Source organism: Lipophrys pholis (genome assembly GCF_963383615.2).
Source record: "Lipophrys pholis genome assembly, chromosome: 20".
In the NCBI taxonomy this organism is placed as follows: domain Eukaryota; kingdom Metazoa; phylum Chordata; class Actinopteri; order Blenniiformes; family Blenniidae; genus Lipophrys; species Lipophrys pholis.
Genome location: NC_137648.1, coordinates 792,063 through 818,476, shown reverse-complemented (window position 1 = coordinate 818,476; position 26,414 = coordinate 792,063). Strand labels below are relative to the sequence as shown.

Below are 26,414 nucleotides of genomic sequence, written 5' to 3'. Positions count from 1 at the left end.
AGATAAATGATTTAAGTGATGTTTTTCTGTAGGTGATGTTGTATTCAAAGTGCTTTAAAGAAGCTTCGCTCCATTCAGGATTCTTCTCGGAGAAAACAAACGCCTCAAATTTTCATTGCATCGTCATTTAAATTAGAGTTAAAGGGCTGTGCAAGGTCCCAATCGTTGACATTTCATCTTAAAGGGATTTAAGGATTTTAAACAAATGTTCATAATAAAGAAATAGCACCGAGGATTTATCCTCGACGTTAGCATCAGCAGTTCTTGCAAATTAATTCTCCTGCTAGATTTAGTAACTTTAATATTGCTTCTACAATTTAGTGTTTTCATTTTTAATCTTCAGGCATCGTTCTTGTAAAGGTTTAAAATGAGATTTTACCACTTTTTAGAGCTTGAACTGAACAGCTAATTAAAGGCTACTCAAGTTATTGTTGATGCTAATGCTAACTGCTTGCTAAGCTAACAGATTACAACTTTTTTATGAAGCAGAAAAATCCCTTTTCTTCTAAGTGCTTTCTTTTCCACTTCCAGACGCTCCTAGCATCGCAACTGATATCCGCTAAGTTCTCCCACCTCATTAGCATGCTAACAATGCTATTGCTAGCCCGAGGAACTCTTGGTTTTACATTCTTTTAATCACGTATTCTTACTTCCTGACCAGAGTTATCCAATCAAAACCAATCCGCTAAACTGCAGTTCCCTAAGTGGCCACTGGGGGACTAAAAACTACAACTCTGTTCAAATGAATGGAACAATTTACGTATATTTCCTCTCAGCATTGGTTTCACTGCTGCTGAAGTCAGTCTTGGTGGAAACTTTAGAAAATCTTTGATGGTATTGATCTTGTCAAGCGGGGCTAAGAGATTAAGTTTTTATTTATATTTAAGCCCCGGCGGGTCAGAATGGGACAAACAGACAGAAGAGGGATGCAGAATTCACGCTACAATCAGGTTTTTATTTCATGGCAGTTTGGAGCAGCTTTAAGACCAACATGCTGAAAACAAACGCACAGAAACAAAGTGAGTGGACATTTCATCTGAACCCCCACAAGACAAAGACTCCCTCATTTAGTGACCCTGATATGCAGCTTGACCGGCTCAGCCAATCACAGACGGCCGTGTCGAGGACCGACTTTATGAGCGTTAAACACCGACTTCAGGCTTCAGAAACCCGGAAGTGACACGTGTGGTGGCATGTTTAGGGTCGTCTGTATATTCTTTAAATTCTTTTCATTTCTTGCGACTGCGTCAGCCGACAGCCGGCTCAGCGTGGGAATCAAACCTGTGACCTTCCAGACCTGTAACGGCCCGTTTCTGTGGCTAATCTGAACATGAGTGTCGCTATAGTGCAAAACATAAAACGTTCACAACGTTTCGTTAAAAAAAAAGAAGAAAGAAAAGTCGACATAATTACACAAAATAATATTATTAACAACAATAATTATTAATATACTTACTGACAATAATAATTATAACAACAACATGGTAACATAAAGAAGTGTTTGGTTCCAGCAGCCGGGCCAACTTGTTTCTTTCAAGTATCTCTCGACACACACACACACACACACACACACACACACACACACACACACACACACACACACACACACACACACACACACACACACACACACACAAGCACGTGCACACAAAAATGTATACTTACAAAATAACACATAATACAAAAGAAAAGGATCCTCGTCTTTCTTCCGCAAACATTTTGTAAAAGTAAACGCAGTTGAAAACAACAGAAACAAGTAAAATACAATAAGATTGTAATACGAGAAACAAGTTGCATAGTTTTGAGATTGTTTTTTTTTCGTCATTGTTTTTGTTCGTGGTTTTTTTTCTTCCTTTTCTTTTTTCTGCGGCGCCTCGCCTCGCCGAGGTCCGACTGGTCGAGCGGCGTGCGAACGTCTCAGCCACATAAATAAGCCTCGCTCCCTCCGTTTGTAACAAAAATATATTAGATATTCTTTTTTTTTTCTTTCTTTGTTTTTTTTTTCTCTTTTGTGTTTTTTTTCTGAAAGTGCCGTGGAGACTCCGGAGACGAGTTTCTTATTCTTTTTTTTCTTTTCTTTTTCAGAGAGCGACCTGGAGCGACTGAAGGCAGTACGACCTTCCTCCTCCTCCTCCTCCTCCTCCTCCTCCTCCTCCTCCTCCTCCTCCTCCTCCTCCAGTTTGTTCCGTCCTTTACGAGCAGCCACACTCCTCCACGATCATGTTCTGGATGTCCTTCTTGATGATCTTCTGCTCCTCGCCGTGGTAGAGCATGGACATGGCCCGTAGCCTGGTGGGCACGCAGCAGGACCGCAGGTTCTGGAAGGGGCTGTAGCCCCGCATGCGGTAGTGGCTGAGGATGGAGGAGTGGAAGGACAGCATGGAGCCCGTGATGCTCGCCACGTGGGACGGGCAGTCGCCCTCGCAGTAGTTGGCGTGGTACCCGGTCGGCGCGATAATCCAGTCGTTCCAGCCGATGTCCTTGAAGTTGACGTAGAACTGCCGCTTGCAGCAGACCCGCACCTTCCCGTCGCACTCCAGCCCGCGCTTCCGGCGCCGCCGCGAGTCGCCGCCGTCGCCCTGCCGCACCACGGCCATGAGGAAGGGCCGGTGGGACTGCTCCCGCTGGCTGTTGCGCTCCGAGTTGCCGGAGACCAGGACGAGCGTGGCGCCGGTGTCGGCGCAGAGCGGGCAGGACGCCCGGAGGCTCAGCGTCGTGCTCTCGCCGCTCTCCAGCAGCGCCTGCACCGCCGCCGACACCGGGAAGGTGTGCCAGCCGCTCCGACGGGTGTCCACCGTCTTCTCCGCCAGCAGCGGCTCGTCCTGCGGCGTCGACTGGCGTCCGTTGGGCAGCCGGCGCTGCTGGAAGAGGCGGATGGTGACTTTGGCCCGGCTGCGGTTGGTCTTGGCCAGACGGAGGAAGAGCCAGACGTTAGCCTGCTCCACCAGAGACAGATCACCTCCTTCCTTAGAGAGGACGAAGTTCACCAGGCCTGGAGACGCTCCTGGACAGACACAGAGAGAGAGACAACTGATCAACCACACATCATCCACCTATCCACCCTCCATCATCCATCATCCATCCATCATCCACCCTCCATCATCCATCCATCATCCATCCATCATCCACCCTCCATCATCCATCCATCATCCACCATCATCCATCATCCATCCATCATCCATCCATCATCCATCCATCATCCATCATCCATCCATCATCCATCCATCATCCATCCATCATCCATCCATCATCCATCATCCATCCATCATCCATCCATCATCCATCCATCATCCATCCATCATCCATCCATCATCCACCATCATCCATCATCCATCATCCATCATCCATCCATCATCCATCCATTTTTGTATTTTCAACAACTTATATTTTGTATTTAAACACTTCACTACTTGATAAAGAAGTAACCAGTAGTTTATTAAGTAGTTAATGCCTCGGATTGTTAGAAACTCACGCCTGAACTACAGGTTACCATGGAAACAGTAGCGATACCTCCGTTGACGAAGTAGGCAACAGTGATGACAAAAATATGTCACGTGTAGCGAGGAGAGGACCTTGAACGCCTCACAAACACAGTGAATCCAGTGTGTGTGTGTGTGTGTGCGTGTGCGTGTGCGTGTGCGTGTGCGTGTGTGTGTGTGTGTGAGAGAGTTCATCTGCACACACTCATCATTATGTTCCCATCACACACTCGCTGCTGATTGGACTCTTCCTGCTGACTCAGCAGTGGCGGTTGGAGGTTTTGGAGTCAGGCAGTGTTTAAAGCAGCTAATGGTTCCCACCAGGAGCTCTGCTGTCATTACTGCAGCCGGGACGCATGGATTTACTGCTGCAGCTCGTCTGAGCGCTTAACAAACGCCGAGTCGCCCTCATCTGTTGCTTTTAGCCAGAATTCTGGCGACGCTGGAGAAGCCCAAGCTGTTTGGAAGAACTTGATTAACTTTTGGAAGGCGGTTGTTTGTTCACCACGGCTCTGATCCAACTTCTCAGCACCATAAATTCAATATTTAAAGGTTGCAAACACAGAACGCCCCCCCGGGGCCTGCCCCCCCCGGGCCTGCCCCCCCCGGGCCTGCCCCCCCGGGGCCTGCCCCCCCCGGGCCTGCCCCCCCGGGCCTGCCCCCCCCCGGGCCTGCCCCCCCCGGGCCCGCCCCGGACCTGAACCTGGGATGTTGGAGCTCCGAGCCGTCGAACCCTTCAAACTCAATTTAGAGAAAAACGAAGCAGAAAGATCCTTCAATTTGTGTTTCGTTTATTCTGCTTAATTTGATCTGCTTCTCGTTTAGTGTCGAGGCGAGAGTCTGAAGCTCTTCCAATTACAGCAGGAGCTGCTTTAATTTGTCCCGCGATGCACACACTATGTATGTCCAGCCTCACATGAACCGTCTCACACAGCCTTTATTCCCAGGAAGCCTCGGGGGCCGGGCGGCCGGCTAATCACCAGCTTACAGCCCCAATTATCCCGTCAGCCACCGTTACATAAGATCCCCGCATCACCTTTTCTCTCGCTGGATGTCTCACCGGTGGGCGTCACAGGAAGTCAAAGTCACGATTTATATATTTTTTTGTAGGGGGGGGGTTAAGAAGGTCTGCAGCGGCGACGCTCCGTTAAGCGGTATGAATGAGCGGACGGTAGAGGGACGACCGTTCGTGGAGGTGGGCGGCACTTTAGCGAGTCCATTAGCGCAGTTTAAGCGACGATTCGGAGGCGATTATCTCCCTCACATCACCATCCCCTCAGGAGGACTGAAAATTCACCCTTTATAAGACCGTCTACGTGTCGCTGCAAAGACCAACTGCAGCTTTAGTTTCATCGCCGCCATCGCTTCAAATATTTCAGGTTCAACCGGCGCTGCGGCGTCGAGCTTCAGCGAAAACATCCTGTTGTACCGCGAAGAAAACTGTCCCCGAAAACAAGAAGGCTCTGTTTCCTCCTGTTAGCGTGACTGCAGACTGCAGCACACAGCTGGTTCAGGAAACTACTAACCCCTTAATTACTTTGGGTCCAAGTCTTAAATGTAAGAAAAACAGGAAAAACTTGTTTTCTTTAGCAATTAATTCCACTTTCCTCAAATGTCAAAAGAAGCATTTCATGCACAGCAGAAGGTATCAGATGTTTCCAGTTCAGTTCTGCATGAGAGAGAAACGCAGGCCGCGTCGCTTCACGACAAAAGCCATCAAAATCCCACTTCAGATCATTAAATACCCAATTAGGAATTCAGAACATCCAGAGTAGAACTTCAAACCTCCAGTCGGTCATTAAGTATTCAAACATCCAGTTAAACTAACCAAAGCACGTACCAAATTTAGACCTTTAAGAATCACATAGAAATCATTTTTTCCCACAATTTCTCCAATCAAATACCGGCGACACCATTAAAAATCAAGTTTAGACCCAAAGAAAGTTGTTTTCTATCTAGTTCAGACGAGTAAAAGTAACCTCAGACTATAAACAAAGGAATTTCTACACTAATGCGCTCCATTTAGACAATCAAGAATCAAACCTTTTCAATAAATTATCCATTTATATCCCCCCAGAAAAATCTTTTTAGATTAAGAAATACATACATAACACTATGAATATAGTGAGTATAGTATGAATATTCTAAAAGCATCAGAAAAGCCGTTATCCTCCAGTAAGACTCTAAGTTCAGGCTCCTTCAGCTTCAAGTCTCCAAGTTACATCATCAAACCATCTCATTCAGCCAACAGGCAGCGAAGTCCATCAGAAACCAAGTTCAGCCTGAAAAAGTACTAAAGTAACACAACTAAATCAAAGTTTTTGAAAAGGACCATGAAAACACATTTCAACCATCAAAAATCTACTTTCTGTCCCCGAGGACACGTCTCAGGCCTTCAGATTAAATATCAAGTCCGTCCTGTAAAACCACAGTTTAGCTCAAGAAAGTCACATTTATTCTGAAATATCACGTTTCTGCTGCTGCTGCTGCTGTTTAGGCTGTTAAATGTCCGGTCCAATCTGTCAGAACCACATTTAGAACATCAACATTTAAGCAGTAATCGTCTTCAGATCTGGACTTTACCTGATCAGAGGAGGAATTAAACCATCGAGGAGCACAAACATTCATTATAGACCAGAAAACATCAACTTTAGCTCAAAGCAAATGAAATAACCACCAGAATATATCTACCGAACACAACTTGGAGTAAAAAACAAACTAAATACCAACAAAATCTAAAAGAGCCACAAAGATAATTTTGCTTGAGAAAGACGAGTGAAGAGTTTAGGTCCTCAAGTCTCAAATTTAAACCTTCATAAAGACGTTTAGATCATCAAACACCTGATTCAGAATCGCCAAACCTCTTTGAGACCATGACTCCTGTAACATTGTCACATTACACCAATATACATCCAGGTATTACTTCACTAAACTCAAAGTAATATTCAAATGAGATATAAATCAACCAATCAGAACCAACTTTCAATCAATACATGTTATTAGAGGCCAAGTTAGGACATCAAAAACTGTGTTTGGATCATTATACTTCGATTTTAGATCAGCGAACGCATCAGAACAGAACCTAGAGCTCCTTGCTCTATAATCTGGATGTTAGAGGAGGAAGATGCTCTATCATCTGGATGTTGGATGAGGAAGATGCTCTATAATCTGGATGTTAGAGGAGGAAGATGCTCTATCATCTGGATGTTAGAGGAGGAAGATGCTCTATCATCTGGATGTTAGAGGAGGAAGATGCTCTATCATCTGGATGTTAGAGGAGGAAGATGCTCTATAATCTGGATGTTGGATGAGGAAGATGCTCTATCATCTGGATGTTAGAGGAGGAAGATGCTCTATCATCTGGATGTTAAAGGAGGAAGATGCTCTATAATCTGGATGTTAGAGGAGGAAGATGCTCTATCATCTGGATGTTGGATGAGGAAGATGCTCTATCATCTGGATGTTAGAGGAGGAAGATGCTCTATGATCTGGATGTTGGATGAGGAAGATGCTCTATAATCTGGATGTTGGAGGAGGAAGGTGCTCTATAATCTGGATGTTAGTTTATTTGATAAAATCTGAAACAATGTCAATGTTTAATTGTAATAATCTCTTACTCTCGCAGTAACTAGTAACTTTCCGTGTGCTGGTAACTCTGGAGTCCATCGCTGTTTTACAAGGTGCTTTTTGTCTGAAAGTCTGTTTGGTCTGTTTCTCTTTTTTTTTTCTTGAGAAAAACAAGTAGAAGTATTTAATCCTGGGGCCGCTCTGTAAATGCAACCAGCTGCACAGGGACATGTTGCCAGCGGGGCTCAGTGACATGCAAATAAAACAAAGTCAACGCTGACATTTCCATAAAGATGTGCTCCTGATGGACGTCGGTACGACTTCGTCTGAACCCGGTTTGTGTTGCTCAAAACAGATCGTCTCCCAAATGAAAGGAAGGCTAATGCAGTGTGACAGAGGAGTGTCCCGGAACATTTTTGCTGTGTTTTCTCATGAACTACTGCTCTGACTGGAGGGAAAAACACTCCGCAAAACATGCGTCACACGATTGTCCATCACAGGGAGGGGGGGATGGGGGGGAGGGGGGGGGGCTCCCGGGTGAGATTGGGACCATTGTTACTGTTCATTCCGAGGAACGTGAGTCATGTGCGGCTTCTGGGGAACTGTCATGGACGAGCCTCGACGTAAAGTTGGAAAAGCGTGGTGATGTCATAGTCAGCTGAGAGGGAAGAGGTCGGGGAGCGAACCGGAGCGCAGGACAGCTACAGGACAGATACAGGACAGCTACAGGACAACTACAGGACAGCTACAGGACAGATACAGGACAGCTACAGGACAGATACAGGACAGCTACAGGACAACTACAGGACAGCTACAGGACAGCAACAGGACAGCTACAGGACAGCAACAGGACAGCTACAGGACAGCAACAGGACAGATACAGGACAGCTACAGGACAGCTACAGGACAGCAACAGGACAGATACAGGACAGCCACAGGACAGCTACAGGACAGCAGCAGGACAGCAACAGGACAGATACAGGACAGCTACAGGACAGATACAGGACAGCTACAGGACAGCTACAGGACAGCTACAGGACAGCTACAGGACAACTACAGGACAGCTACAGGACAGCAGCAGGACAGCTACAGGACAGCTACAGGACAGCAACAGGACAGCTACAGGACAACTACAGGACAGCTACAGGACAGATACAGGACAACTACAGGACAGCTACAGGACAGCAGCAGGACAGCTACAGGACAGCTACAGGACAGCAACAGGACAGCTACAGGACAGCAACAGGACAGATACAGGACAGCAACAGGACAGATACAGGACAGTTACAGGACAGCCACAGGACAGCTACAGGACAGCTACAGGACAGCAGCAGGACAGCAACAGGACAGATACAGGACAGCTACAGGACAGATACAGGACAACTACAGGACAGCTACAGGACAGATACAGGACAGCTACAGGACAACTACAGGACAGCTACAGGACAACTACAGGACAGCTACAGGACAGCTACAGGACAGCAGCAGGACAGCTACAGGACAGCTACAGGACAGCAACAGGACAGCTACAGGACAGCAACAGGACAGATACAGGACAGCAACAGGACAGATACAGGACAACTACAGGACAGCCACAGGACAGCTACAGGACAGCAGCAGGACAGCAACAGGACAGATACAGGACAACTACAGGACAGATACAGGACAGCTACAGGACAGCAGCAGGACAGCTACAGGACAGCAGCAGGACAGCAACAGGACAGATACAGGACAGATACAGGACAGTTACAGGACAGCAACAGGACAGCTACAGGACAGCTACAGGACAGCAACAGGACAGATACAGGACAACTACAGGACAGATACAGGACAGCTACAGGACAGCAGCAGGACAGCAACAGGACAGATACAGGACAGCTACAGGACAGATACAGGACAGCTACAGGACAACTACAGGACAGCTACAGGACAGCTACAGGACAGCAGCAGGACAGCAACAGGACAGATACAGGACAACTACAGGACAGCTACAGGACAGATACAGGACAGATACAGGACAGCAGCAGGACAGCTACAGGACAGAGAGGTGATGTGGAGGTGAAAGAGCAGAGCAGGTGAGAAGAAAAAGAAGCTCTAGCAGCTCATTTACACTCAGATACGACAAGTTGGAGCTTCTTGGACTCCTGCAAGTCTTCACCTCGCAGCTCATCGCTCCCCCCCCCCCCCCCCCCCCCCCCCCCCCTCACTAATCCCCCTCCATTTACAGAAGACTGATCTTTACAGAGCGATGTCTCAACAACTCATAAAAGCTGATTTCTGGGCCAGCGAGGAGGGAGCAGAGTGTGTGTCCAGCACTGAAATAGAACACACACACACACACACACACACACACACACACACACACACACACACACAATGTTTTCCCAGCCTGATTAAAGCAGCGAGGTGAAGCCAGACACCCCCCCCCCCCCCCCCCCCCCCCCCCACCCCAAGACTTATTGAAGAACCAGTTCTTACATTTAAATCATGAAGAAGCAGTGACGCAGTCAAAAACACAATGCTGATGAATACGATCAAAGAACAACAATGCAGTTCAGACCCTGGAAATGACATCAGAAACCCACCAAACTCTGTTTAAACTCTGAAAACTTTGTTTAAATAATCAAATATCCTGCGATGACCATCACAACCAATGTTTAAAGAAAGAAAAACACAGGCCAGACCGAGACAATGTCGTAATATACATAAAAACTCTGCGTCGACCGACAAGAATCCACTTAAACTCCAAACCATGAAGACTTGGTTTTAAACAAGCAGTACCACAGTTCACACCAGGAATATGTGACAAAGGACATCCCAGACACTGCGAGGTTAAACAACCAAATCCCTGCGTAGACAATCAAAAAGCCTGTTTTCACAATCAGAACCCACCATAAAAACCAAACACATGAGAAAGACATTGGGATTGTGAAAACTCCAGTTTAAACAATAAATTACGAAACGTGGCGCCATCAAAGTGATATGGGATGTCCAAGAAAGAATAAAGAACCAAGAAGGACACAGCCTGAGAGTCTAAAAGCTCCTCTCAGTCTCAGGAAGCAACTTTATATTTCACTCAAAAACTAACCATTACAAAAACAACTGATACCACAAAAAAGCGGTTCACCCAATGGAAACTCAAGTTTAAACTGTCTATTGACCTTTGACTAAGCCCCGCCCCCAAACCTAAACGAACCAATAGCATTCCACTACCAATGACAAACGTTCTCCTCTCTATAGAGAAGCATCACAGCGGGTCACGTTGGTGTTTCCTGGGATATTTAAATCATTTCAGACATCAAAATGGTGAAACGATGTTCCTGGAGCCAAAAGCAACAGCCTGACGAGGTATGAAAGAAGAAACAACCATGTTTACCTGGGCGAGAAAGGAAAGGAAAGATATAGAAGGTCCTAAAACCCTGTTCAGACAGTCCGACTTCCAGCTGAACAACAATATGTTCTGTTTAGGTCTTTAAAGAACATCTTCAAACAATCAGAAACATGAGTCGGATCAGAACATCAGTACAAACATCCAATTTAATCCACGAAAACCTCGTTTGAAAAAGAAAAGGAAGTTCAAAATCCCAGTTTAATCCACCAAAATCTCCCCAAAAACATTGTTCACACAGTTAAAACTCAAATTCAAACAACAAAATAAACTACGACTATTTCAACCATGAAGATCCGAGCTGAGGCCCTGGTTAAGATGTAAGACCCCGAAAACCTCAATAAAACCTCACAACTCCAGATTGAACCATCAGAATCTGGAGACCGTGGAAATAGCATGCGACACCGAAGCTTCTGATTGAGAAGATCAAAGAGGCGGTTTAATCCCGCGAAGCCCGAACCGGAGCGATCCCAAACACAATGCAACATGTCCTGTTTAAACGCGGCGCTGCGAGCATCAAACGCCGTGTTTACACAATCAAATCACAGTTTAGATCTTTAGAATCCATTTAGACTCCAAAACGTCAAGAGTAAACACTGAAAAACGCCTATTTACAGCTTCAAACACACTTTAAACCTGAAGGAAACATTCAGACGCTGAAAGGTCCATTTCCCAAAACAAACAGTCTGAACTGTCCAATCCAGTTTGTGTTGTGACTCGTTGGGAAGAGGAGGACTGGAGAGGAGAGGATCGAAAGATCAATGTTTAATGTTATTTACTGGAGCCGATCAGAGCCGATCAGACGATCGGAGCCGATCAGCCGATCAGACGATCAGACGATCGGAGCCAATCAGATGATCAGACGATCGGAGACGATCAGACGACAGACGATCAGACGAGTCACGGCGCCGTTTTATTTTTACAACATTCAACACGTCTTTGGTCGGTTGTTCCAGCTCGCCGCCCCGACGCAGAAATCTGGAAATACTGAACCGACACTTGAGTCAAACATGGTGATCGTCACCGGCCGCGGCGTCCGAACACACACACACACACACACACACACACACACACACACACACACACACACACACACACACACACACACACACACACACACACACACACACACACACACACACACACACACACACACACACACACACACACACCCCAGCGCCGTATTATGACTTGGATTTGATTTATCAGATGAAGCAGCGAACAAAAGCTAAACAAGACGAGCTGCCAGCGACGGGACACAAACACCGCCCGCGATGTTGTTAAAAGGACTCCTGGTTTATGATCAATCTTATTAAATCCTCACTAATCCCCCCCCCCCCCACACACACACACAGACGTTCACCAGACTAAAGGTGTCGGACTCCTTCAAGAAGAACCTCGACCAGATCGTTTAAGAAATGCGCCACATATTTCTTCATGATTCACTGTTACTTTCTAAATCAATGTAATGAGAAACAGCGTCTCATGGGATTCTGTTGGATTCTGGTTTTACCCTTGTGGAGTTTCCACGATCTTCCCCCGGCCCCCATGGCTTTTCTCCAGGTGATCAGAGATATTTTTTCGATTTCTTACAGTTTTTACCAGTAAATATCAAGTCGAAGCTCCAACTAAGATCAACAACGTATAAAATGGCATCAAAAGACCATGAAATCCTTGTTCTACCAAAAACACCAGTTCAGACCATGAAAATGATGTAAAACAACCGAGAAACTCAATCTATAGAGTCAAAACGATCAACGACCCATTCTAGAGGAAGTTTGAAAAATCCAATCAGTTAAAACCATGAAAACCACATAAGAAAACTTTGTGTTGAACATTAAAATTCCCTGCTTTGGTCCATACATGTTCCAAGGTAAAGTTCAGACCATAAAAGCTGCGCAGCCGACTAGGAAACTACATTTAGACACAACAATGGAAGAAAACCAAGAAGAACTGAGACTTTAAAGATTTAAAATAGAATGTTTAGACAATCCACTAAACTTAAAAGGTTCAAAGAAGCTGAACTGAAGGCCAGGTGGAACCGAAGTGGGCGGGGCCTAAATCACAACACCGCTAATTCAGAATTTGACTTTTGTCAGTGAACACACCCTCCATCCAGCTCTGTTTGTCATGGTTCCACACACACACACACACACACACACACACACACACACACACACACACACACACACACACACACACACACACACACACACACACACACACACACACACACACACACACACATTGAATTACCCATCTGTGCAAACACTCTGTACATTGTGTTTTGTGTGTACATTGTCCGTCATAATCCCTCCTTCAGTTAATGAGCTACGTTCAATAGGATGAGAGTGTGTGTGTGTGTGAGTGTGTGTGAGTGTGTGTGTGTGTGTGTGTGTGTGTGTGTGTGTGTGTGTGTGTGTGTGTGTGTGTGTGTGTGTGTGTGTGTGTGTGTGTGAGTGTGTGTGTGTGTGTGCGCGTTTGTGAATTATCCATTATAAAGCCTCGTTTAGTTGATGAGCTGTTTAATAAAATGAGTGTATTTCTGGTTGTTTTTCTGTTTCTGAGCCAGAAAACTTTCACTTGTTCACTCCTGGTTTCTATTGGTACGAGTTAAAACGGGGCTCCAGGTGAGTTGAAGTGAGGGTCAGTGAAGGTGTGTGTGTGTGTGTGTGTGTGTGTGTGTGTGTGTGTGTGTGTGTGTGTGTGTGTGTGTGTGTGTGTGTGTGTGTGTGTGTGTGTGTGGGCACATAAACCTGTTGACTCTCTGCAGAGTTTGAAGTCAGAATGAGTCTGCAGAAAGTCTCCATAACGCCCTCTGTAGTGATTGTGTTTCTTTATGTGTATGTTTTCATGTTAATACCCCCCCCACCCCCACCACCACCACCACCCCCACCACCCCCCCACCCCCACCTAGCACCAACCCCCCCCCCCCCTGAGCCTCTTTCTCCGTGGACTTTAACTGTTCAAAGCTTCTGTTGAGATTCACAGTTTGAACAGCTGCTCTCTGCTCCCGCCACCTCTCCGAGCGGCGAGCAGCACTTTCATCCCTGAAGTGGTGGAGCGGGTGGAGGTGGTGGAGGTGGAGGATGGGGGGGACTCTCAGCAGCAGGGAGGATCCGACAGATGTGAGACATCAGCGTACAGAGAGACGCCGTGTCGTCCTCATGGCGTGATAATCAGGAGCCTGATCTGCCTTCAGCTTTACATTAAAAGACGTCGCGGCGTCTTCGTCGTTCTGCTTCAGCACGCCGCCAAAAAGTATGATTACTTTAATGCTACTCCTGGCTACTGGCACTGTCTTAGTTACTATCGAACAAGAGACCAATAGCTTTAGCACAAACTGTCATCCAAGCAGGTTCTATTCTCCTAAACTCCTCTACAGTCCCACTGACAGCAACATTAGCATTAGCATTTAGCCACAGGAGCTAAATGTTCAATAGCTGTTTTGATGCTTCTCATTACTTCAAAAAGACGTTTCTTTAAGAAGAGCTAACATCCAGATTATAGAGCATCTTCCTCCTCTAACATCAGATTATAGAGCATCTTCCTGCTCTAACAGCAGATTATAGAGCATCTTCCTGCTCTACCAGCAGATTATAGAGCATCTATTTTCAGTACCTCCAAAGCTTTTATAAGTAATGAAAGAGACACGGTGTGTTTCCTCGTCTCCTGGTGAGGACGAGGCTGCGACTTTAGCCCGACACTGTTTTGATAAAAGATTTTCTCCCTCGTTCTCGTTGACCTTTAGACGAACGGGAGTCCGCCCTTTCTTCTGTCTTTTCAGTTTACATACAGAAGGCTCGGCGGGCCGGGCCGGCCACAGTCGGCCCTCATGTTTACCTGAAGCACTTTAAATACGCTCAGACTAGAACTATGTGAGGGGGAAAGCATCGGAGGAGCCAGGAGGTTGGGTTCAAATAAACTGTTTAAAGAGCTGCAGCTCCATCTACTCACATGGGGGGTTTGCCCCTAAATCTGAAGCTACTTATAGAAAACTGAGCAGAAAATAGTTTAAAAGCTTAAGACAAAGTGTTTGTGCAGGAATATGAAAAGTACACAGGATAGAGTCATATAGAGACTATATAGAGGTTTTCGTACGTCAAAAGCTGTAAATCTTCACATATCTTCATTAAAATGTCTAAATGACATCAAAAGAACAATCTGTTTGGGATTGTGGTGAAAGTTAGTGTCACGTGACATCTGTGCCTCCACAGAAAAGAAAAAAGACTTTCTGCTCCCGTAAAAAGCCTCGGATGAAACACTTTCTATAAACATAGACAGCGTTAATGGAGTTGAGGTGTAAGTATACGTGGGGTTACAAAACCCTCGGCATGGACTGCCAGGCTGCCGTGAGGAGGAGGCGGGAGGGGACGCTCCACTCGGCCTTATTGGCGCCACATGTGCGGTTGTAAACGCGTGGCGAGCAGCGCCAATCCAAGAACCCGAACCTGCTGTCGGGGCGGCGAGGCTTTGACCATCTGATGAGAGGAACGTCTTAATGCCAAGATGGAGTCGCGTCTGAGCCGAAACATGCAGCTTCAATCAAGACTTTTATGTCTGGGTGGATCAAAGCAGGAACACAGACATGAGAGAAGGTTCTGCGAGAGCGAGACGTCATGTGAGGACACGTCATGTGAGGACACGTCATGTGAGGACACGTCATGTGAGGACACGTCCAGCGGAACACGGAGGAGCATCAGTCAGACGTCAGTCCACCTGCTGACACCAGCTGAGCTGACCGTACAGGTGCCTGACTGCAGCCTCACCAACAAGATCTTCCTCTGATAAACTGAGATTATAAAGACTGAAGGAAGTGACTCATCTCCGGCGGCTTGGAGTTCAGCCAAATGGCCTTTTCCTCCTTTTCTTCCTGAAAGTCCTGGCGATGTTTGGAGAACTGGTCAGGCAGCGTTATGACTTTATCATCAAACAGTCATCATCATCCTCGGCTTCACCGTTTGCTCTTGATTCAGAAGTAGCCTGAAGATGTTAAACTGTAAGTAGGCGTGTGCGATGTTCCTGATGGTTCTGATGGTTCTGATGTTTCTGATGGTTCTGATGTTTCTGAAGTTTCTGATGGTTCTGATGTTTCTGATGGTTCTGATGGTTCTGATGTTTCTGATGGTTCTGATGTTTCTGAAGTTTCTGATGGTTCTGATGTTTCTGATGGTTCTGATGTTTCTGATGGTTCTGATGTTTCTGAAGTTTCTGATGGTTCTGATGGTTCTGATGTTTCTGATGGTTCTGATGTTTCTGATGTTCCTGATGTTCCTGATGGTTCTGATGGTTCTGATGTTCCTGATGGTTCTGATGGTTCTGACGTTGTAGGTAAGTCTCACCACAGGACTCAGACGTGGATTACTTTAAAAAAAATGTAATACTTGTGACTGCACTGTAAAAACAATGTGGATTCAGGCAGCAGATCCAATCTGAGCATGAAGACTTGCAGTGTAAATGTGGCCTGAGTAATAGATTACAATGATTAGGGACCGACTTTTAAAGATGTGGACTTCTTGATATTGCTAACCAAATCCAGTGAGATACTTGGGAGGACTGTTCCTGTTTAATCGGCATTTCCAGGGGCTGTGGCTAATGCTAATGCTAACAGTCAAGCAGAGACAAAAGTAACGAGCCACAGAAGCTTCAGTACCTGAACCAGAGTTCTGCCCAACCCAACCCAACCCAACCCAACCCAACGTCAATCAACATTCTGCTCAGATTAGTGACGTATTCACGTTACATTTCTTTCAGATTCCTCCCAAGTGGAAGCAAGAGTGAGAAGCTTTGAGAGGGTTTGAGTGGATCTGAGGACCTGGTGGAGGTTCTGATGGGTGTTGGTTCTCTTTGGACCTGACATCAGAAACACGAGACGAACAAGGTAAACATTGGAATTCCTCAAAACTTCTATGGAGAAAGTTTGGAAATACCAAAGCAGGTTGAAGGTAGCCGAACGACACCAGCACATTTCTCTGCTCAGCGTAAACATTAAATATCCAACGTGATCGAGACCAGGACTGAAGTCGGGGTCCGAAGCGAGTGTCTAATGTCTCTAACGTCCTCACACAGCAGCTCCGGTATGTCTCAGGGTCGGAGCCACGGATAGAAATGAATGAACACATAAACAAACGTGCCAAAAGTTGGTGTTAATTGCCTTCCCGTTAATATATTTTCCGTCCTGTGGCCATGTGTCGGCGCGCTGCGTAGAGCCTGTGGTATGTTCACTGCAGATGCCAGGCGCTTTCTCACTTACATGGACAATAAAGTGAAATGAAATGAAGTGAAACTTGAAGAAAACAAGACGGAGCCAGCCGGCGTTTCCGAGCCTGCGACGCAGCGACACGTTGTGTTGTTAACTCGCTAGAATTGTTCTGTCGTGTGCGTCGGCTGTTAGTACCAAATAAAAACGCGCCGTAAAACGATTCCAGCGGTGAAATCCGAGTCAAACACGAGGACAATAACGGAGACGGGAGAGGGGGAGGGGCGTCCCGACATCAAGCCCACTTCGGCGGTTCTGTTTTTCTTGCGCTGGTCCTCGGTCGTGTTTTCCCCTCCTCCTTTTAACAACGTGACTTTGAGGCATGTTTTCCATTTTCAGACCCGTCTGTAATCCAGAGTTCCTCCTCTCGGGACAATAAAAATCTGAGCTAAATTAAAGCCGAAGTGGCGTCTCGTAGCGCGGCCTCGTCCGCTGGCGGTTCCCAGGCCGGGTGTATTTATAAAGAGCTGACGGGGAACCGTCCAGCCTGACAGTCAAAACGTTCTCCGCTCAAAACATAAAAATGCCAGTGAGACCGAGCAGCTGAACTCTCCCCGACACTCTGAAATTAAAGTGGAACATCCAAAGCATCTTTGGTATTTGATGAGTCCCAACAACATCTGTGAAGATACGACTGAAGCGAGGTAGAGGACCAGCGGGACGGTTCAAGTGCACGTCAACGTCTTGCCAAATATTTCTCATGTTTACAACTAAAAATCACATTCCGGCGGTAATAAACAGACGTTAAACCGAGGCCGTTATAATCTCTGTGTCTCAATCCAGCACATCCAGGATCTCATCCCAGCAGTGACAGAAAAAGTTACTTCATTTTTGGTTCCGTCTTCGAGAACATCTGACATTTGAACACATGTTGACGATCTGACGCTTACTGGAGACGTGTCTCTCAGTTTGCGTTCAGACAACGTCGTGCAATGTAACAGCTGATGGTGTGGGGGCGCTATTGTCCAAAACAAACACTGACCAGAGAGGAAGTAAGGAAGAAACGCAGCTCATTGATTGGTCCAGACTGAAAGCAGAAGCTCGTGATGGCTAACGGGGCTAATTAGCTCCTGGCTAATGGGTAGCCACAAGCTACTGCAAAATAAAGTCTTCAGACCAGATATCACTGAGAGTCTTCCTCCTCTCTTCTTCCTCTCTACTTCCTCCTCTCTTCCTCTCTACTTCTTCCTCTCTACTTCCTCCTCTCTACTTCTTCCTCTCTACTTCCTCCTCTCTTCTTCCTCTCTACTTCCTCCTCTCTTCCTCTCTACTTCCTCCTCTCTACTTCTTCCTCTCTACTTCCTCCTCTCTACTTCCTCCTCTCTTCTTCCTCTCTACTTCCTCCTCTCTTCCTCTCTACTTCCTCCTCTCTTCTTCCTCTCTACTTCCTCCTCTCTTCCTCTCTACTTCCTCCTCTCTTCTTCCTCTCTACTTCCTCCTCTCTTCCTCTCTACTTCCTCTCTACTTCCTCCTCTCTACTTCTTCCTCTCTACTTCCTCCTCTCTTCTTCCTCTCTACTTCCTCCTCTCTTCCTCTCTACTTCTTCCTCTCTATTTCCTCCTCTCTACTTCCTCCTCTCTTCCTCTCTACTCCACGTCTGCCCACGAGATATTGTCCAACTTTTTTCTTTCTGCATCTGCTTCTTTGGATTCCTGCTATTAGCTTTGTTTGTTTACTACCCAGAATGCATTGCGCTCTACATCACGTCCCCCCTCTGCTGGTAGTCTCTGACGCGTTCACATTGGCTGTGATCCGGACCTCAGTTCACTTACAAGAGAACCGAGACCCAGGTCTTCACTTGTTTGATCCGGATCAGAGCGTTCACACCTGAACGTCCCTGAAACTGTCTGGATCAAACTGTGTTGGTGTCAACACTCTCTAAGGCGTTACTGATAAATGTAGTGAAGTTACAATTACAAGTTACATGTTACTGGATAGTGCTAATGCTAATCATAGCGCAGGGCAGGAAAAGCTTCAGCTAACGTCAAAGCTAATGAGACGGGAGCTTCACCAGATGTACGAGTAAAGTATATATATACTCCGTCGAAAATATTCCGTTCTGTTTAATTTGAAAACTTCCTGAAATGTTCCAACAAACAGGACGAAGCCGTGCATGTGCCGGAGACTATTTTTAGCGTTGGATTTGATGCTGTGCTGATTGCTTCGGATGTGGTGGAAGAGCGTGTGATAGATGATATCTGCAGCCTCCGGACTGACGGTGTTTTCTGATCCTTCTCAGGCGCTCCCAGTGTTTGTGTGCAGCAGGTCTGGACACAATCTGTAGCTGTTTACTATCCGGTGATTCATCTCGGACGGCCTGCTCGCACATCAAAGGAGAGACAAAGAAAGAAACAAGGCGGCGGGACTCAAACCAGCAACCAGCTACACACGCCAACGTGGACACGAAGCAGCGACGGACAGGTGAGGCGGGAAGAGAGGAGAAACTGTCGGCGAGGGAGAAGGAAAAAACAAAAAGCTGCTGAGTCAGCGGAGGAAGAAGGAGGCGAGGAAGGAAACTCGCTAATTGAGGTTTCTTTTCACATCGGACACGTGTTTTTGTCTTTCCGTCGGCCGCTTTTGTTTGCTCTCCTCTCTCACTTGTCAGAGGTCAGCAGAGCTCAGTGCACAAGCTCATTGCAGGGTTGCCAGTGTGAATCCCCAGACGGACCGGGCCACCAGAATGGAGCCAACAATGAGCAGCTTATTCTGTCGGCCGAGGTGGGAAGGGGTAGAGAGCAGAGGAAGTGGGGGGATGAAAGTAGATTGTGGAATGTCGCTAATGATGTGTTCAATTAAGTTCAATTAGCCTAATTGTCCTCTGTGTGCAGGGGGGGGGGGGGGGGGGGGGGGGGGGGGTGTTAAACAGGAGGAGGAGGACTTTAGAGACAACAGACCGGCGGACAGAAACGTATTGTGTCGGAGCTGCCAAACGCAGGTTGACACTTCGTTTTCGCCGGTCACCCCCCCGACACCACCCCAACCACCTCCCCACCCACCCGTCACCCCCCCGACACCACCCCAACCACCTCCCCACCCCCCCGACACCACCCCACCCACCACCCCCCTGCACCACCGCCGCTTCTTGCCATCTCTGTCGCCCAAAATAATTACCGAGGTCCCTGAACGCATCGCTTATTCCTAACAAAGCACAGGACTGGCTGGGTGCAAAGTATTCTCACGGCGGTTCGTGTTACATCTTAGACAAACAACAAGATTTTATCGGCTCCTGCAGAAGCGCCGCTCCGTCCTTCTGCAACGTTTAGATGAACTCCCGGGTTTGGAGCCAGCGTACGATGTCTTTTACATCTGGGAATGGGTCTGAACCACCGGGACAAGAGCAGGAACTGAGAGATCCCCTGACAAGCTTCACCAATTTGCCTGGATTTACGGTATCTCAAAGAGATAAGGGGGGGGGGGGGTATTTTTCCATCAACCAACTTTTGTTTAAACCTTCTTAGTGTGGCGTGACGGCGCTAAACACTGCCACGTCCGACCAGGAAGGTTTCTCATTCCAGGCTGGAATTTGCACGCTTTCTCCACCTCTGCATGTTTTTTTCCGCAGATCCTTTAACTTCCTCCAACAAATCACAAAGCAAATGAATGGAGAAGATGCAAAGTCCAGACAGACCAGACCAGAACTGAGTCTTCTTGTGTTGTACTGCTGACCTGTGACGACTGTATGGACGTTAGCAGCGACAGCTTCTGTGACCGACACCGGATTAATGTTCTTGATGTTTGGTTGTCTCCAGTGTCTGCATACAATCAAACCAACACACCCTGGTGAGGAAGCAGAGGACTGACTCGGGCCGACGTCAGCTGGTACAGATTCCTCTTTGACTCAAGCAGCGTGGACGGACGGTGTGAGGCTGTTTTCATCTGGAATGTTTTTACAAAGATGGTCATTATGTCTCACATTGCTTTTGCACCACGGAGATCATTTTAAAATACACCATCTAGTGGTAAAACGTGGTATTACAGGATTACGGATGGCATGAGGCTAGCAGATATCATTGCGGAAAGATGAATCTGTTTTACACTCCGACCAATCACAGACGCCTGTTAGCCTCCATGGGATGTTGAGGAAGGGTGGATGAGAGAAAACATGCAAACTCAACAAAAAAGACTAAGATTCAAACCGGGATATTTTCCCCGCTACACTCCAACCCCCGGAGCCAGCTGGATCCAGACCCAGATAGTTTCCTTCCTTGCGAGGAATAAAAGTAAATGATGGATGTTTCCACACATTATGGGAATTATTTGAACTACTATTATTACACCATTGAAGGGACTGAAGTAAGAGCTCCACCTGCTGGCCAAATAATTACTGACTGTTAATCCAGAGGATGGACGCTACCCTCAACTCAATGTGAACAATTTAAGAAAACATTTCCATTTAAACTCATCCCGTCGCCTCTTAATCATACAAATTGATATTCCCCACAAAATCCTCAGAAGAAAGAAATAATCAACAGACACATGTTGGCAGGAGGAAACAACGCTCTGAATCAAAGGCGCCCTCGCTGTGTGAAGAACAATAAATCTCTGCCAACAGCTGCTTGTTGAGGAGGATCTCTGGAGATTTGCTCCAGATGGTAATGACTTCTGAAAGTCATTCTTTCTCAAACGGTTCTCAGGCATGAAATGGGAACTAATGGGGACACTGACTTTCGCACAACACGAGCTTGTTTCCATTTGTCCTGCAGAGACGGTGGCGGAGTTAGAAGGGTAAAACGGGCAGATTGGAGATGAAGAGCAGAGTCGTGGTGAGTTTACCCCCCCAGACCAGGCCCTCCTCCCTCTGCTGCTCCGAGTTTAAACTGCCTGACGTCACAGAGCAGCAGAAATGCAGCAAAGCTCCGATCTGATGTAAAGTCATTCAGCCGACAGTTTCTGACGCCGCGTTCTGAAGGTCAGGAGGTGAAATCTTCAAATAAATCTGCCTTTAAATTCTATGTTTTCCTTCCAATAAAAGCTGCTCCTCTCAACCTGTTTGTACAGATCCAGTTCATAAAAATCTTTTCCATCTGCTGTTCCAGACTCTCACGCCCAGAGCAGCTCAGACCGCAGCCACAGAGAATCCAGAGGAGGAAGAAGACGTCAGGTCCCGCCCACACAGCTCGACTGACAGGTTAGAACACACACACACACACACACACACACACACACACACACACACACACACACACACACACACACACACACACACTTTCACTGAGGAGAGTTTTTACTGTAACTTATACAGTAAATGATTCTAGACGTTCAAAGAATAAAGAACAGAAATATTGAGAATCAGCTCAACAATTCTGAATAAAGTGAAAAAAGTCAAATTGTTGAGAATCTGATCTAAAGTTGAGAATGACATCTAAAACGTCAAAATGAAGATGAGAAACATTGAGACTGAATTGAGGAGGTTGACAATAGAGTTGAGAAACAATGTGGGATGTTGAGAATAATATCAGAAGTAAATAAGATTGTTATAGAACAGCGTTCAAAGTTGAGAATGGAGATGATAAGGAAGTCAAAAAGAATGAGAAATGTTAAAAGATCAAATCAAAATACTGAAAAGAAATGGAAAAATGTCAAGAACAAAGTTGGAAGTTCAATAATAAAGAGTGGGAATGTTGAGACGGACGTGGAACGTCGACAATAAAGATGAGAAATGTTTCAAATGGATTTAAATATGAGAATGAAAATGATGATGAGTGGAAAAGTCGCAAATAGAGTCGAGATACGTTCCAAAGATGAAGTAAAAATTTGGTTGACTTTAGTAGAAAGTCCAAAAATAAAGTGTGGAAATGTTGAGAATGAAGTCCAAAGGTTGTCCAACAAGTTGAGACAGAATAAGTTGAGAATCATGAGAATAACGGCGAGAATAGAGGTCATAATAAAGTCGAAAAGTCAAAAGGAAAGTTGAGGAAAGTTCAAAAGATAAAGTCAAAATACTGAAAAGAAACATTAGAAATAAAGTTAAAAGTTGAGAATCAAGATGAGAAATGTTGAAAATGGAGTCAAACTTCAGAATAAAATCAAAAGTTGAGAACAAGAGATGAAAAAAAGTCAACACTTTGAAAAGAAATTGAAAATATTGGAGTATAGAAATATTCAGAATGAAAACCAAAGATGAGAAATGTTGAAGTCAGTATAATGAGGATTATGACAAACTGAGAAACAAAGAGTCAGAATTGTAGGAAATGTGTAAAAAAAACTGGACAAATATTTATAAAAACTGAAAGTGAGAGGAAAACCTTGAACATTCTCTCTCATCAGGTACTTTTAAAGTGTGGCTGTGTGAAAGCAGGTGGACTGTGGCGGATAATCTGCCCCTGATGTGTAAAGCAGAGAGCAGTAATCCCCGGACACTGATCCTCCTGCAGGAAGCAGCAGAACCGCCCGACCCGTCTGTGACCCGACTCTTAAAGTGTTTCAGACGAGCTGCCTGGGACCTGCAGCCGGTCTGCGGGTCAAAGGTCAGCAGACGCAGGAAGAGCCCGGTTAACACCTGATGACCCCCCCCCGCCCCGCCCCCCCCTCCCCCGCCCCCATTCACCCCCTCATCCAACCTACTGCCTCCGCTCAGGCAGTCCCTCGCTCTTTGTCGCTACCGTCTGTCAGAAGAGCGTTCCAGCAGTCTTATGACTCCAAGACACACACACACACACACACACACACACACACACACACACACACACACACACACACACACACACACACACACACACACACACACACAGTGCAGGCAGCGACACACTTTAAGTAGATAATGAGGTATTGTTTGAAAACAACAGGAGGCGATTACAGCTGTGTGTGTGTGTGTGTGTGTGTGTGTGTGTGTGTGTGTGTGTGTGTGTGTGTGTGTGTGTGTGTGTGTGTGTGTGTGTGTGTGCGTGGGTCGACTGAATGACTATGCAGGTGGAATTAAGCAGGTGGACTGACGCACACACATTTTTCAACAAGCTGATTTCCAACGCAAACAGAAAACTGTGACACATGCAAATATGTGATTTGTCTTGGCTGCTCATCACACACACACACACACACACACACACACACACACACACACACACACACACACACACACACACACACACACACACACACACACACACACACACACACAGCTACAGAATTAAATCAAGCAAACGTGGGCACATCTTGACTACACACCTTAATACAGATGCACTCGCCGATTTACACCTGAATCATTCTCACTCTCACACACACACACACACACACACACACACACACACACACACACACACACACACACACACACACACACACACACACACACACACACACACACACACACACACACACACACACCACCATGACTAAATCTCACTGATGTCTGTGCTACACACTTGCTCATATTAATGTATACAGCACACGCCCACATACACACCCATATACATGCACACACACGAAGAGCTGATTAACAGTGATTCTGAATCTTTGTCTGACACTTGTTCATGTTGATGAACTTGTGCACTTGTGTTTTGTCCACACACACGTGTATAACACACACACACACACACACACACACACACACACACACACACACACACACACACACACACACACACACACACACACACACACACACACACACACACACACACACACACTGATTGCTACTCACCAGCCTCTGCGAAGGTGATGATCTCCGTCGTCTCCTGCACCTCGCCATCATCTCCCGCCCTGGCTGCTGCCGCCGCCGCTCCTCCTCCTCCTGCTGCTGCCGCTCCTCCCCGCCCTCGCGCCTCCTCCTCCCCTTCGATCTGCACGCTGCCGTCCTCCGCCACTCGCCCCACGTGGAGCTTGCGCAGGGCGTTGAGGAGGGCGGCGCGCGGCACGGGCCGGGTGATGTTGGGCCGCTCCTGCAGATGCAGCATGTTGAGGATGTGCCTCTTCACCGCCTCCACCACGTCCTGTTGGGCCGCCGCCACGGCCGCCGCCGTCTCCTCCCCCTCCTCCTCGTTGCCGTGGCCCGCCATGTCGCCCGCCGCCGTGACCCCGCCATCGTTCCTCCGCATCCTGGCCAGGGCACAGGACGGGCAGTGGGAGGCGGCGTCCTGGTGGTGGGGGTGCACGGTGAGCGACAGCGGCCGGGACTCCAGGTCTGAGGACGAGCCGGCGCCGCTCCAGACCTGGACCAGGAGCAGGAGGGTCCAGCTGAGCAGAGGCAGCATGGACATGACGGCAGGAGACACCTGATTGGCTGGCGGGAAGGACTCTGGTGATGCTGTCAGACGCAGATGCTCAAACGAAGGCAAAAATCGACTTTTTAGAGCGGAGGAAAAAAATTCAGTCCTGGGTTTAAGAAAGAAAAGAGTCCTCTTCTTCTTCTGCCTTTCTTATTGTCTCTGTCTTCCCTTTCTCTCTCTTTCACTCCCTCTCTGGCTCTATTTTTCTTTCTTTCTCTCCTCAGAAGTTTGGAAGCTGCAAAGTTCAGTGCCGCTCACAGTCCACCTGTGAAACGGAGCGAAGAAAAGCTGCAAAGAGAGAAGGACACTCTAACAACAACAAAAAAGAAGAAGAAGAAGAAGAAAGAAAAAAAAAAAAAAAAACGCCGGGAGAGAAAAATGAGTAATCCTTATCTTTTTTGTCAGGGACAGATGGCTGGAAAATGTGGAGGCGTCACAAGAAAGAAAAGAAAGAGAAATAAGATGAGGAGAAAGTCTCAGATGTGATGAATGGATTGTGCAGCAGGATCCTGGTTCCCGGGGTGAAGTCGCTGCAGCGCTCAGAGAGAGAGTCTGTCAGTTTGACTAAGTTATCCCAGACCAAGGGAGTTCCTCTCTCCCTCTCTTTCTCTTTCTCTTTTCTTTACCTCTTTCCCTCCCTCTCTCTCTGTCTGTGTGTTGAATGCGCTCACCAGTTGAATGGTTTTTAGCGGAGTGGGCTGGACTCTCTCTCTCTCTCTCTCTCTCACTCTCTCTCTCTCTCTTCGCTCTTTCTTTCCCTCCCTCTGCTTCTCTCTCCTCTCCTCGCCCTGGTAGCCTCCTACCATAATTATACCTCCCTCCCTCCCTCCATCTCTCTCTCCTCCACTCCAGTCTCCTCCCATCTTTGCTCTGTGACTCATAGCAACTTTTACCTTCTCCCTCCCTCTCTCTCGCTCTCTTTCTTCCTTTTATTTCCCTCCCTCCTGGCTGTTAATGGAGCAAAACTGGGATTCCTTTATCCCTCCCTCCCCCCTCCTCCCTCCCCCCTCCCTCCCCCCCTCCTCCCTCCTCCCACGGTCGGCTGTGAATGAGTTACGTGTTGAGGGGGGAAATTTCTTGGATGATGTGTTTCTTTCTCCTGTGGTGACTCTCCCGTCCATCTGCCCGGCCGTCTCTCGGTCAGTCTGTCTGTCTGACACTCTGCTCCTGTTGAGTCTGCTCGCTCATCACGGTTCATGACTGTGCCGTCTCGCCTTTTTCTCTCCACGCATGGCGGCGGCGGCGGCGGCGGGCCGGGGCGGCGAGGGTAAAATAACGCACAGTCACAGCAGTGACACGTCCGTCTCGCTCCGCCGGCCCGAAGCGTCGAGCTGCGGTTGGTTTCCGAAGGCCCTCGGTGCTTCGTTCACACCCGTCAGGTTAAGACCGGATTAGGACAAACTCTGGTCCCTGCTGGACCGGCACGCTTCAGTTGAGGCGTGAACGCTGCCATCTGAGTCTTAGGGCGCCATGAGACAGGAGATAAAACCAACCCCACTCGCCCAGACCAGAAGCTT

The 26,414-nt window shown here is 47.1% G+C and overlaps 1 protein-coding gene across 1 annotated transcript; it reads right to left on the bottom strand.

Moving 5' to 3' along the window:
• Window positions 1-1,896: 1,896 nt before the first annotated feature.
• On the bottom strand, window positions 1,897-25,682 carry inhbaa (inhibin subunit beta Aa). Its single transcript, XM_080489051.1, has 2 exons — window positions 24,333-25,682; window positions 1,897-3,004 (listed from the first exon to the last, which is right to left on the bottom strand). Exons 1-2 carry the CDS (start codon window positions 24,886-24,888, stop codon window positions 2,193-2,195), a joined length of 1,368 nt encoding a protein of 455 aa, XP_080345177.1. The 5' UTR covers window positions 24,889-25,682; the 3' UTR covers window positions 1,897-2,192.
• Between the last annotated feature and the right edge of the window lie 732 nt (window positions 25,683-26,414).

Coding starts and splice junctions, on each gene's coding strand:
- inhbaa (XM_080489051.1), bottom strand. CDS start 24,888: ATGTCCATGCTGCCTCTGCTCAGCTGGACCCTCCTGCTCCTGGTCCAG. Junction 3,005..24,332: donor CATCACCTTCGCAGAGGCTG/GTGAGTAGCAAT, acceptor GTGTCTGTCCAG/GAGCGTCTCCAGGCCTGGTG.